The 14,037-nt window shown below is 39.9% G+C and overlaps 1 protein-coding gene across 3 annotated transcripts in view; it reads right to left on the bottom strand.

Annotated features, from left to right (window-relative positions):
• LOC121526329 (peroxidasin) overlaps positions 1-14,037 on the bottom strand; it is a 133,870-nt gene that overhangs the window by 51,697 nt on the left and 68,136 nt on the right. For all 3 annotated transcript variants that reach the window (XM_041812871.1, XM_041812872.1, XM_041812873.1), the window contains 3 exons: positions 5,264-5,381; positions 4,876-5,045; positions 51-323 (listed from right to left, as the gene is read on the bottom strand). In XM_041812871.1, the coding sequence (XP_041668805.1) occupies positions 51-323; positions 4,876-5,045; positions 5,264-5,381 (561 nt within the window). The remainder of the gene's footprint in view (positions 1-50; positions 324-4,875; positions 5,046-5,263; positions 5,382-14,037) is intronic.

Below are 14,037 nucleotides of genomic sequence, written 5' to 3'. Positions count from 1 at the left end.
TGATTCCAGTTTCCAAGAGCAAACAGAGAAAAATGAGTTCTTATTCTTACCTTGTACAATGATAAAAGCAGTAGCATGTATGGTATCAACATTATTGGAGGCAAAGCATGTGTACTGTCCTCCATCAGCCTGGACCACGTTCTGGATGTAAAGTCCTCCAGAGGGGGTGATGTTGATACGGGCGTCGTTCGGCAGGGGGGTCCTATCACCTTTCGTCCAGGAAACCCGAGGCTGAGGTTGGCCCGTAGCGCTGCATTCAAGGGTCACACTCTCCCCCACCAGCACCTCGGTGTTCTGTGGCTGAATCACAAAACTTGGCCGAGCTGGAGGAGAAGGAGGGAGAGAGGGGGGAGACATGGGAATTGGGTGAGATTAATTAGGTGAGACGGGATTTTTTTATCTGGGTTTGTGGTTGGAGCAACTGTTGGTTGTGAGGAAACTTGCATCTGAGTTGGGAAATTGTTGGAAGGCGAGGTACTGAAAAACACACGTGTGCTCTTGAATGGTCAATTTATGCCCAAACATCCCCTTTGTTTATTTGTGACTTCTGCCAAAACAACCTCCTGTGTGGATCACAACACCAGGCTGAGTCCGGCCCTTATTTGGACAGTGATTACAGTGGAGTCAGAGGAAATATGTACACAGTGAGAGGCCTGGAGTTTACAATTACACAGGGACAGGAAACGCACAACATCTGCTTCCAGAAAACCGTCCTTAACGACAGGTCATCGTTTCAACCGTTTGTCACCCGATGTTGACCTGAAGGTCAACTAGTGACAGGCGTGCTTATCTCCCCCTGTGACAGATATTTATCACTTTGAGTGAGTGATGTGAGAGTTAAGTTTAAGTTTAAGCGTGTGTTTGTATCAGGCAGACGACAGAGGAAATAAATGACAGAGACAAAGGACAGGATGTTCTGGATCTGTTCATGTGTGTTGGTAAGGATTCGGAGGGAAAGTTTCTCATGAAGTTTTGGTCTCAGACTCAGAGGGACATCCCAGTAATTTGACCTGCTGAACACTGAGATTATATTCAGCGCTTCTAAGTGCAAACACCTGCTAACAGAAATATATTACAGAATTTTTGTACAGCTAACATGAGCTTATGAGTCAAACTAAATTGTACAGTGTTACTGGTAATAATAACTTTAACAAGAAGCTTTGCTCAGTTCAGATCAAAGATTTGTAATGAAATGAACTCCAAATCTAACCTGACATGACAGATGGATATGTTTCACACATCCATCTGGAAAACCTCTCATAGATGGCGTTTGGGAAAGGGCAGAGCCTTTGAAAAAAAAAAACCTGGAGGGCGATTGGATGAACGTTCTGTCTGTCACATCTTTACGGGCCAATGAGAGCAACAAAACACGTGACATAGCCGTTAATGAGGCACACCCCTACTGAGGAGTAAACTCCATAGAGAACTGCATAACATGAACCATGGCGACTGTAGACATGTCAGTACACAACTTTTGTAATTTTTTAAAAGAAAACAACTCACTGCTGTTCTTTGTTCTTCTTTTAACGAAGAAATGTCGTCAAGTTCTGATAAAACTGGTGCTTTAGCAGCATCCACACTAATCTCTTCCGCCGTAATTGCACTGGCCTCTTGTTGCTGCTTGCTTGTGTCACGACTCCGCCGTGCCCGAAAGTACTGCTCCTCGTTGCTGACTGGTCCTGTCACTTTCTAACTGGGCCCAAACAGTTCAGACGGGAGCATTACAAGATGGATTCGCTCGTGAGAAACATAGAAACAGGCGAATCCATCTGCTTTGCAAGGTTACTCCAGATCACAACTGCTTGCGATGGGCTGCTCTGTGATATTCTTAAAACCCATCAGTTCCCACCACTGCAACCTGAGTGGAAGATGAATAGTAACAACTCTCACAGTCACTCAATTTGAAGGGATTTCTTAAGTTACTGTAATTAATCAAGCTCTACAAGAAGGGCAGCATTGCAAATGTTTTTTCACACATCTTTGAGTAATTAGAGTTATTACCAAGCGGCAACCTCCGGTCCTGAAAAATGAAGCCAAAGCGGAAGTGCAAAAAATTGCAAAGTCCACTTGAGGCTGGCTGCAGGAACACCGGAAGAGTCTTCTGAACACCTGTTAAAAGCCGTTTTTACACTAGAAATAAACTGGTTTACAGCCTGGTTCAAAAAACCGAACGTCTCATTAGCTATTGTCTTCATGTGTTGTACCACAATTGTTTGGATTATATTTAGGAAAAACCTAATTGAGCACTGATTGGTACGTCTTATTTGATTAACAGAAAGCTTGTCAGACAGAGGCTACGTTTCTGTCAACCAGAAAGCTAGCTCGCTGGTAGGAAGTTCGGCTTAGTGGGTGGGTCGTTAGGTTGATCTAACGTTCAGTTGAGACAGAGATTTCAATATGGAAGCTGACGTGGATTGGCTTCAGAAGCTGTTTGAGTCCACCTATTGTAATCAAACAATCGCTGCATCTACACTATTTAGAAATTGCTGTGTGAAAACTCTATATATTTCCCCTTTCAAAGCCAATCTCCATGTTCTACAAACCAACAATGTTTACCCATCTTACATTACGCTGGATAAAGGTTGCATAAGCAAAATTCTGTTGGAAGGAAAAATGAAAGAAATGTTTTTACAAGAGCTTCATCTTCGTAAGTTTGTGCCCTTCAGCTGTCCTCAGTGAATATCTGCCTTCTGGATTTGGAGGAAAACCAAACACTGTTGTGTCTGGCTTCATAAAAACATACTGAAGTGCACAAGGCCAGATCAATTCACCTACCTTTGCATGATAGATTCATTTTATAGCCACTTTAAGCACAGTCTTGAGTCTTACAGACATGATACAAGACATATGTGCCATGATAGAGATAATATCAGGATAGAGCATTTCTGTTAAAATCAATATATTGCAAGACAATCAGATAATGACAATCACCATACATGATTAAAGAGAAAATGTCCCTTACAAGGCACATCACTTGTTCATTCAACAACTAGGCCCTGACTTAGGCTTCACCTAAGTCTTTACTATACTGCCATACTGCAATTGCAGTATTTTGTCCCACCCTGACTGTAGATTTGTTTTGGTTGACCTGGATGGTGTGAGAGAAAGAACGCCCAACTTGAGCGTCAATTTTACAGTGCATTGCATATCCCTATATATAAAACAGAGTATGGGTTGTACAGGGAATGCAACAAAAATAAAAACAGGGTGTGAGATTTGACTGTACACTGCGTTCCAAATTATTATGCAAATGGTATTTTTCTCTGAATTTCCTAAATAGTCCACGCAAATGTCAGTCGGTATAATTTTTTAAGTCATCAGCCTGCATTATTCAGATTTTATTGAACAAACCTCCCACTGATAACTATATTTTTTTCAAAAATAAAAAACTCAAAATGTACTGTTCCACATTATTATGCATAACAGAGTTTCAGAACATTTCATATTGTAAAGAACTGAAAATGGTCATTTGTTGAATTTGCAGCATTAGGAGGTCATATTTACTGAAATCAAAGCTATTTCAATCGAAAACATCTTAACAGGACAAGTTCCATGTTAACATAGGACCCCTTCTTTGATATCACCTTAACAATTCTTGCATCCATTGAACTTGTAAGATTTTGGAGAGTTTCTGCTGGAATTTCTCTGCAAGATGTCAGAATAGCCTCCCAGAGCTGCAGTTTTGATGTGAACTGCCTCCCACCCTCATTGATCTTTTGCTTGAGGATGCTCCAAAGGTTCTCAACAGGGTTGGGGTCAGGGGAGGATGGGGGCCACACCATGAGTTTCTCTCCTTTTATGCCCATAACAGCCAATGACACAGGGGGTTCTTTGCAGCATGAGATGGTGCATTGTCATGCATTGAGATCATTTTGCTACAGGAGGCACGGTTCTTTTTTTTGTAAAACTTAAGAAAGTGGTCAGTCAGAAACTCTATATACTTTGCTGAGGTCATTTTTACACCATCAGGGACCCTAAAGGGCCCGCCAGCTCTCCCCCCATAATTTACACCCAAAACATGACTCCACCCCCATTCCTTGCTGTCGTCACAGTATTCAGACATGGTGGCCATCCACCAACCATCCACTACTCCATCCATCTGGACCATCCAGGGTTGTACGGCACTCATCAGCAAACAAGACTGTTTGAAAATGAGTTTCCATGTATTTCTGGGCCCACTGCAACTGCTTCTGTTTGTGAGCATTGGTTAGGGAGGATCTGAATAGTAGGTTTATGCACAACTGCAAGCCTCTGGAGGATCCTACACCTTGAGGTTGGTGGGACTCCAGAGGCACCAGCAGCTTCAAATACCTGTTTGCTGCTTTGTAATGGCATTTTAGCATCTGCTCTCTTAATCTGATGAATTTGTCTGGCAGAAAGAAACCTTCCTCTTTATACCTTTATTCTGCATGAACCTGTCTGTGCTCTGAATCAGCCACAAATTTTTTCACAGTACGATGATCACGATCAACCTGTGGCCTGCTTAATAATGTGGAACATCCTTCTTAAGTAGTTTTCCTTTTATTTGGGCTCACCTGGCAAGCTAATGATCACAGGTGTCTGAGATTGATTTCAGTGATCCAAAGAGCCCTGAGACACAATAACATCCATGAGATTCATTAAAAAACAAAAAATTAAATGTTTATCATACCAGATTCATTTTGCATTATAATTTGGTACACGGTGTAATTAATATATTCAACCTAAAGACAACTGATTTTTGACAATTGACACATATGCAGTGTTGACTGTGCATGTGCTAAGAATGAGGAATGTTGTCCCATTCTTATCTTACACAGTGCCCCAACTTTTGTGGCATCTGGGCTGTAAATACTTTAGTTTCCTGTTATGAGCTAGACACACGTAAAAACTTACAGGGAGCTCCAAAATATCGCAGAGTGACTTGTGAAGTCTTGACCTCTCCAGCCACATTTTTGGCCATGCACTGATAGACACCCTGGTCTGTCTCCCTGGTGTCCTGGATCATCAGAGTCCCATCCTCCAGCAGGTTGAGACGACTGTCATCTCGCATATTTAGAGCATTGCTGTCAGCAGGGCAAAGTGAAACATATCAGAGCACATAAATCAGGGAGTCTACAGTCTATGAGTTTCAAAAACAACATATAACTTCCGTAGAAACACAGCTTGTTTAGTAATCTTAATTTCAATATTTTTGGGAATTAAATTCACATGTTCCAACAGAAACTAGCTGAAAACTGTGGTGGTAGTAAGTTGTCAGTGTTCTTAGCATTGAAAGTCTCACTTGTTCCTCAGCCAGATGATCTGTGGTTTAGGATTGCCTTCGGCTCTGCAGGTGAAGTAGACGGTGTTTCCTGATGTAACATCCACATCCTGGGGTTCTGAGGTGATCCTGGGTACCTCTGGAGGAAAAGGCCAAAGAGGAGGAATGCAAAATGATTACGCAAGTGTAAATATTTATGTATTCATCAGTCTGTCTCTGTTTCAGTGTCTCTATGTTAAACCAAGTTAGTCAGTCACTAGTTTTTCCAGTGGTGCATTATCTCTCTGCAGATATTCAAAGATCGTAATAAAAGAGAATTCTCTTTCAGTATTTTTCCTGAGCAGCCTAATCTAAAAGTAAAATCACTTCTTCAGTCTGTGCTTAACCTCCTGAGACCTGAGCTTTTGTTTAGAATGCACTTTTAGTTTCTCCCACTTATTTGGGATCATTTGGGACCTGATCAGTTTAAAAGCTTCACCTTGTCTTTGACAGGAATTGATTTTGACCAAAGTCCAATAACATAAAAATCCTCAAAATTCAGAGAACTAAAATTTATTGTAAAAATTCAGAAACATATTTTCAGAATTTCCCATAAAAAACACCCAAACCCAAAATTTCTTCAAGGTTGAATGAAACTTTATCACAAAGCCTACATTTATTAAAAATGTCTCCAAAATTCCACATATATTTTCAAAAATTTCCCCAAAATGCTCAAATACACTGCATAGCCAAAAAAAGAAGTTACTACCTGGATTTAACTAAGGAAATAGGTACGAGCCTCTTATTGGATAATTACTGCATAGGCGATTATCTTTCAGCGGGCAAAAGTTATTTAACCCCAGCTGATGAAATGAGTAACTTCTCATTTCTTAAACAATGGATTTTTTCTACCTTAATGGCACGGGCATATTCCAAGATGACAATGCCAGGATTCATCGGGCTCAAATTGTGAAAGAGTGGTTCAGGGAGCATGAGACATCATATTCACACATGGATTGGCCACCACAGAGTCCAGACCTTAACCCCATTGAGAATCTTTGGGATGTGCTGGAGAAGGCTTTGCACAGTGGTCAGACTCTTCCATCATCAATATTAAAATTAATGCAACACTGGATGGAAATAAATCTTGTGACATTGCAGAAGCTTATCAAAACAATGCCACAACGAACGCGTGCTGTAATCAAAGCTAAAGGCGGTCCAACAAAATATTAGAATGTGTGACCTTTTTTTGGTAGCGACTTTTTTATGGGTCAGGCAGTGTATATTCCCCATGTTTTTCTGAACAATGATGGAAAATTCTTCCAAGCATTTCAAAGAAAATCCCTGAATGTTCCATTAATTTCTAAACATTTCAAAGGATACCCTGCTTCCTAATTCCCAATAAAACTCCCCAATCTAAAAATATTAATTTCACAAGTTTTTATGAGCATAACAAAAAAACATTTGGGCAAATTTTCCCCAAAAATTTAAAATAAAATTCCCCAAAAATCTACAAATACATTTACCATATTAGCCCACAAATAATGAAATTCTCAAAAAATTATCCCCCAAAAAGACACCCCAAAATGTCTTCAAATATTCCTCAAATGTTTTAAAGAAACTCTATCATAAAGCCTATATTGCCTGTAATTGTCTCCAAAGATAAAAATGTTTAAATTTTTTTCCTGCAAATACTCAAAAATTTCACTGCAAAAACACTTCAAATAAAGCCTTCAAAAATATATAAAAATATTCCAAATTTTCCTTCAAAATTCTTGAAAATTTCAAAGATACGTTCCTAAAAATATCTATGAAAATTCCTGAAAATTTCATAGCAAATTCTCCCAGTAATTCAAGTGAATTTCTTGAACTCAGGTGGACAGTCCAGACAATTTTTTAAAAATTCTTATAGTAGAAATTGTCATTATGTTGTGGGATTGCCAGAATGTTATGTCCTCATATGTGCATGCAGGGTCTTAGGAATTCAACATCATAACACATGGAAGTGTTCATAGGTTTCTTAGATGATCAGCCACAAAATCGCACACACAACCATTGTCTGTGTTTACCAGCCTAAATGTACAAATTCACAGAGATGACTCTGTGATGCTCAGGTAACACTATGAACAAAACATCACATCTACATTGAATCACATCCAAGTCAACAGGAACAGAGTCTGGTAAGAGTCCTGAAACATGGCACACTTCTTTTCAGTGCACATGTTAACTGATTGGATTGTTTAAATGAGCTGACAGTGACAGTTTAGGCCTGTAAACAAATCTAAAACCTGAGCTAGTCTAGTATCTCTGCAGTTTATGATTGTTTTTGTTAGATGACATATTTATTCCTCCAATCTGTCAGCTGTGACTAAACAGAGAATGAGAGACGAGCGGACACAAACGCACAGACAAACACGGTAGTGAGACAGAGCGATGGGGTTTGTTCAGCTGCTGTTTAGGTTATCACTGAGATCAAACTGTGAATAACTATGCTGAACGTGGAGGCCTACATCTTACCACTGTAGATATTCATCCTCAATCCATCTAAGTCATCCTTATTTAGTCAAAAACATGCTTTGCTCTACAGAGCCTCAACCTCCCAAAGAGAAATGAAACCAAGCCTGTGAGTTATTTCTGTCGATAATCATGAGTGCAATGATTCACACCTGACATGCATCTTAATCAAATCCCATCCTCCTAAATTAGTGGTTTATTTAAGCTCCGTATTTAAGTCTCTTCCTCTGCTCTGCCCTGGATCAGCACTGCGCTCTCATCTTCAACCCTCCTCCACCCCAGCATCCACCTGTTGGCTCTGACTGGAGGTTTAAGCTGTTATCTTATCACTCCTCCATTCTGTATGTAAAAAAATCAGTGAGGAATGATTAAGTCAGAGCCTGACGCCAAACATGTTATGCTGCATAATATATGATTAGGCAAACAACGTGAGATTATTGGCCGAAATGCAGCATGTATCCTACAGTAAGGACAAATGCCCTAATTGAACAGTAAATGGACTTGAGCCTGTATGGCACTTTTCTAGTCTTCCAACTACTCAAAGCACATTTACACTGCAGTTCACACTTGCCCATTCAAACCCATTCAAACACACATTCATTCACTAATGGCAGAAGTTGCTATGGAGAAGATGTATTAGTATTAGTGTTAGTGTTAGAAGTAGTATTAGAAGTAGTATGGCCAGCAGTATAAGCTAATCCCATTCATACACTTCCATACCCGTTTTTTACACTACCCAGCGGGAGTAAACTGGGGTTAAGTTGCCCAAGAACATGACTGTAAGAGCTGGAAACTACAACCTTCGGATTATAAAACGGAGTCACAGTCGCCACACATAAAGGCAATGTAACAAAATCCTGATCTTCAGAAACAGCAGGTGTTATCTGTAGTTTACGATGCTTCACTGACAGCACCTGGTGTTCATTTTTATATCCAGTTTTAGTTCCCTTTCTTGCTGAATGCAAGTCTAAGTTCCTGACAGAATTAAACAAATAAATAGAAAAGTGTTTATGCACAAACCATAGACTGTCGAAAGAATTGGACAAACCCCATGTGACGTGAGCCGTCTGTTTACAATAGGCGGACTCAAACAGCTCTTGAAGCCAATCCGTGCAGGCTTCTATATTGAAATCCCGGTCTCAACCGAACGTTGGATCAACCTAACAGGCCACCCACTTCCTGTCAGCTAAGGAGACACGCAAATCAGTCTATAGTAAGGTTTTCCTAAATATCATTTAAACAATTTTTTTTCACAGGTGACCGGTGATCCTGCAGCCAGCCTCAAGTGGACACTTGGGGTATTGCAATGTTTTGCACTTCTGCATTGGCTTCAATCTCTAGTCTAGTTGGCAGTAGAGTGTGTGAAAGAGAGAGAGAAGGCTCCTGAATCCGATGTTGCTACGACTTCTAGGCTGACCTTTACACTGAGTGCACCAAGCACAGCATATAACAGCCATCGCTACACTTGGCCTTAACATGCTCATCAGACTTTTTAAAGTCACGCCTACTCCATCCTAGGCATACTAGTTACACCCAGGCGTAACTGAACAGAGCCTAAGCCCAGATGGTGCACAGGGTAAAACTTTAAGTCAGTCGTAGCTTCTGGCTCGGTGTTGGGTGTAACATTACGCCCAAGCGCAAGACCAACTGGCGCCCTCAGCCCAAGGGGAGAGGGAAAAGAAGGCCTTCTGGACTCTGAAATATTATCTTTATGTCCCACCCTGTGAACTTACTTTCAGTTCATCTCATATATTGTATGCTGCAGGACAGAATTTGTGTTTGTAAATTACACCAGGCAGGTTAAATATTGGTTACTATAGCCCTAGAAATACTCCAGTTAGCTCTAGGCCTTGTAGCCCTCTCCAACCAGGTCCTTGGTAACCTTATAAAGACAGAATATCCCCCATGCTGCTTATGTTCCTGGTATGATCCCAGCCCTGTTACAATTGTTCCAAGTTAAGCCTCTATCTTTTTTCATCTCTGTCTGTGTTTAACCATCACTAGCTAAGGAGGCTAAATAATGACAAAAAATGAAAAAGAAAGTCAAGCACCTACACTCCGTGGTCAAATCTGAGGCCTCTTTTCCACACAGCCCACATATGGTAGACACATTTTAGAAGTGCATTTTCAAAAGGTTTTCTACACTCTGCTGAAATTTGGGTAAATCTCCAGATTGAAGCTAAAGCTTTGTGCATGAGCAGGTAAACCAAACATAAACGCAGTAGAAACTAGAGATATTTTTGCTTTTATTACAGCTACTCCACATTAACACTGGAACTTGTTATTTTATTGTGTTTGTGTTTTGTTGCCAGGCCTCCATTAGATGACGAGGGCAGCCTGGCTCATCAGATACCACTTGTGCAGGGAGGTGGCACTCCATCTCAAGGAGGACGGCTGTTTTGACAGCTGTTCAACCCGCTGTGCATTGTTCTGGCCCATTTACAGGAGGGAGAGGGGGAGAACAAGGAGGGAGGAGCGGAATAACTTCCACCATGTTTTCAAGAACACATTCCTCCACTGCTGGCTTGCTATGCAGACTGATGAAGTGGAGGGGGTTACAAGAGCAAGAATGGGCAAGTTGGGGCCATCAAATTAGCTGCAGAGATTTAAATGTGGTCAGGTTACAGTCGGCTGCCAGCTAGCCTGTCTTCCTGGCTCAGACTTCATCGTTCAGAGAGAGCTGGAGGAAACACAGAAATAAGACTGGGATTTACTGCTACATGAGCTTAGTGAACAGTTCAGAAAGCAAACAGAATTACAGTTTAAAATGGGCATAATTACTTCTTTCTGTATCCATATATTACTGTCACAAAGTTTATAAAAATGGAAACAAACACATGATACATGTCAATGATGGGGTCAACTAAGGGCCCTTTCACACCTAAACTGTTTGGTTCCTTTCCAAGAATAAAAACCAATGCTTGTGCTTGTCCATCTATCTTGAAATTATAAGTGTTTTTGAAGCAGCTGAAGCCAGGCAGGATGATTTACTCTGATTTCTTTTCTGCAGGATTGCTTCATCTGAACAACGATAAATGACCATGAATATAAACCTCTCTCCATGTGCTGTAGTGCTGCTGAGGTTGAGAGCTGCACTGCAACAGTGCACGCACAAACACAAACAAACAGCACGCTCATCCCATTGACAAATGGAGCACATGCTTCTGGTCTGAAACTGAAGAGATGAGAGGCTGAAATAGGGGGGGGGCGTCCTTTTCTCAAGACCACAGACACAGCTGGTTGTGTACGCATTGAGTTAAACAGCTGGGTGCCTGCAGACCTCAGACACAAAGGGAGGATACACCTGTGTCTGAGTCTGAGTGTGTGGGTGACTAAGCAGACCTGCTATTTGCAGCACGGCTGTGAATGATTGTATGTGACTTTACCGGGGTAAAGTAAGGGAAAAATACATGCATGCTGCTCTGCATTAATTCATGTGTGGCTTAAAGTGTGCGTGTACAGATAATTGTTCTTTTTAATTTGACACAATGTAAAACTGAGTAGCAAGTCCAGGGCCAGCTCTTGCTTTTTGTCACCCAAGGTGAGATTCCAATCTGGCGCCCTCCAACCCCAGCACTTCATCATCACCTCATGGAAAATTGAATGAAGTTTACTAAATAATATGAGCATAACTTTTTGTTTTGATTTGGGGATTTTTGGCTTTTGTAGGAAAAATGACAAAATTGATCCCCATGTTGATGCTACCTCCTAAAGATTCAAGGAAAGATTTTTCTTCTTAAGGAAAATAAGAATTTTACATGTCTGCTCTAAGATGACAACTATCTTTTACAGAGGTTTTACTGAATCTGTATTTATTTCCCGTTTGTTTTGTTGCATAGTTTGGAAACCTTAAATTGGCCAATAAGAATCATCTTGGAAGTCTTGTAAAAACCGCTGGCAAAACAGGGATTTACAGCCATTTATAAGAATCGGGTCTCGAGGAGGGCTCATGCTATACTGGATTGTCCACATCATCCGCTTTGGAGTGAGTTTGATCTTTTGCCCTTAGGTTATCATTGTTTTAGGGTTCCTGCGTGGAAGATTAAAAGACTCCAGGTCTCATTCCATTGCAGTTACTTTACTAAATGGCAAGTAGCCCTAAAATTGCTTGCACTATTATTGCTCATTTACATGTCTTCATATCACACTTTGCATTACTTTGTAGTTATGTCTATTTTGGTTTGAGCTCTGGACTGATCTTTCAGTCTCTGGACTGAAACTTGTGTATGCTGTTTCTTGTATAATGTTATTTTTATTGTGTTAGACTTTTTTTTTACCTTTTAAATAGACCTTATTTCACTGCTGATGCTGTCCTTTTATATGTTGTATTTGTGCACTAATTAGGGCTGAACAATTTGGGAAAAAAATCTCATTGCAATTTTCTTTCCCCCAGTATTGCAAATATGGTTTGATTTGCGATTACTTCTTCAGTTCCTTAAATTGTTGGTTTTTTTTTTTTTTTTTCTTTTCTTTTTCTTAACCAACAAACACAAGCAATAAATCATTCTATATTATAACCAACAAATTAGATAAAACTGGAGCCATACAGTTTTGGAGAATATCTAATTGTGATTATTTTGACTTGTATTGCAAATTTGATAGGAATTGATGGATTGCAGGGAGTTATAATTTTTATGTCATTGTCATGTTTAATAAAAACATACAAAAAAAGTAGAGCTTTTGTAGACTATTCTACAAAATTGCCTGTGGATGATTGCACGATATGTAATGCATAACATCTCTGATGCCAAAAAGTTTTAAACTGGTAGTCTGACAAAAATTTCAGGTTAAAGAAATATTGCACCATATTGCGATTTAATTGAATTTTTGATTAATTGCCCAGCCCTAGCGCTAATGCTGCAAAACTTATGTCCCCTCTTGGACAACAAAGAGAATCTGAATCTGAAAAGGAATTTTAGCAAAATTATAAAAAAGGCAGAAGCATGGGAAGGTGACAGAAAAAAGTTGAATGGGAAACTTCACCATGATTGAAGTGGAAAAAATAAAGACAAAATTTAATTTTGTGTTATTATGGCAAAGGGCCAGACTGTTGGAAATTGTGGGCTGGACCTGGCCCACAGGACACCATTTGGTAATCACTGTCCCATGGCAATTATTTTCTGTATTCCTTGGTTAATAGATCAAGGGCTGAACCTTAGTGAGGCCAAACATAATTCATAGTGCATCACAAACAGAGTGAGTAGTATCCAGCTGTTATGTGTTTTTTAGACTTTTACACCATCAACTATATGGCAACCATTATCAGCTAACTTTCAGGTTAAAGCACTGGGGATAATATTAGGCCTGCAGCATATGAGAAAACTCTGCAATGTGCAATAACATTGTTCTACACTGGGATATCAGGATATGGTGTGATTAAAAATACTAAGATGTGCATATTATCTACAAATCATGTTTTCTTTTCATCTACTTGATGTACCTTTTATCTATAGTAGGGCTAATCAATTACACATTTAACTGGGCCAAATTTTAAAATCAAGAAATGTAGCTGGGCCAGACATGTTTGGTGCCCACTTAGCAGCTGGTAATGTCAAATTTCAAACCAATACAGATAAATTTGATGGAAAATATGCACTTTCAATTCATTTTCCCCCTATAAACTTGGCAACATGACAAAACCGCATGAAAGGTGCATGAAAACACAACAACAGAGCTGTGTTTGAACATAACCAGTGGTAGAAATGTTTTTTCACTTGAAAACAAATAAAATATATAGAATGAAAAAATAAAATGAAATTCTGTAAATTATAATTTTGGTCTCATCTTACCCAGGCATATCTTAAAGTGCATAAAAACTTGTAAGGTGTAGTTACAGTTGAAAAGGACATGTTTTAGACTCATTATCTTGGGGCTATTTCTGTCAGCATCGCTAGCCACGCTTCAAAACAACGCAGTGCATTGTAGGTAGACTGTTGCTAGGCTATGTGGAGTGTTGCATTCATGGTCTGAAATACTATGGGAATTTATTAAAACTTGTGAAACAGGTTGCCCTCTGCATCTCTGGCATGACCACAGGCTGGGCCACTTGAGGGTTGGTTCTGGGCTGCACGTGGACCCCGGACCGCTAATTAAATAGGTCTTATCTACAAAGTCGCCATGTCTTCGTGTCTCTTGTAAACCCCAAAAAATATTTGAGAAGCATTTATCAACACCAAATTGGCACAAATTAATCTGATTGAGGCTGACAGCTTACTTGAGCTTTATCTTTGGGTATCAAAATGGTGTGGAAGCTAGCCATTACACCAAAGCCTCCATGTTTGGTGAGAAAAGTAAAAAAGTTA

Source organism: Cheilinus undulatus, linkage group 18 (assembly GCF_018320785.1).
Source record: "Cheilinus undulatus linkage group 18, ASM1832078v1, whole genome shotgun sequence".
NCBI lineage: Eukaryota > Metazoa > Chordata > Actinopteri > Labriformes > Labridae > Cheilinus > Cheilinus undulatus.
Note: the sequence above shows the minus strand (reverse complement) of the source record. Positions and strands in the feature narration are given on the sequence as shown.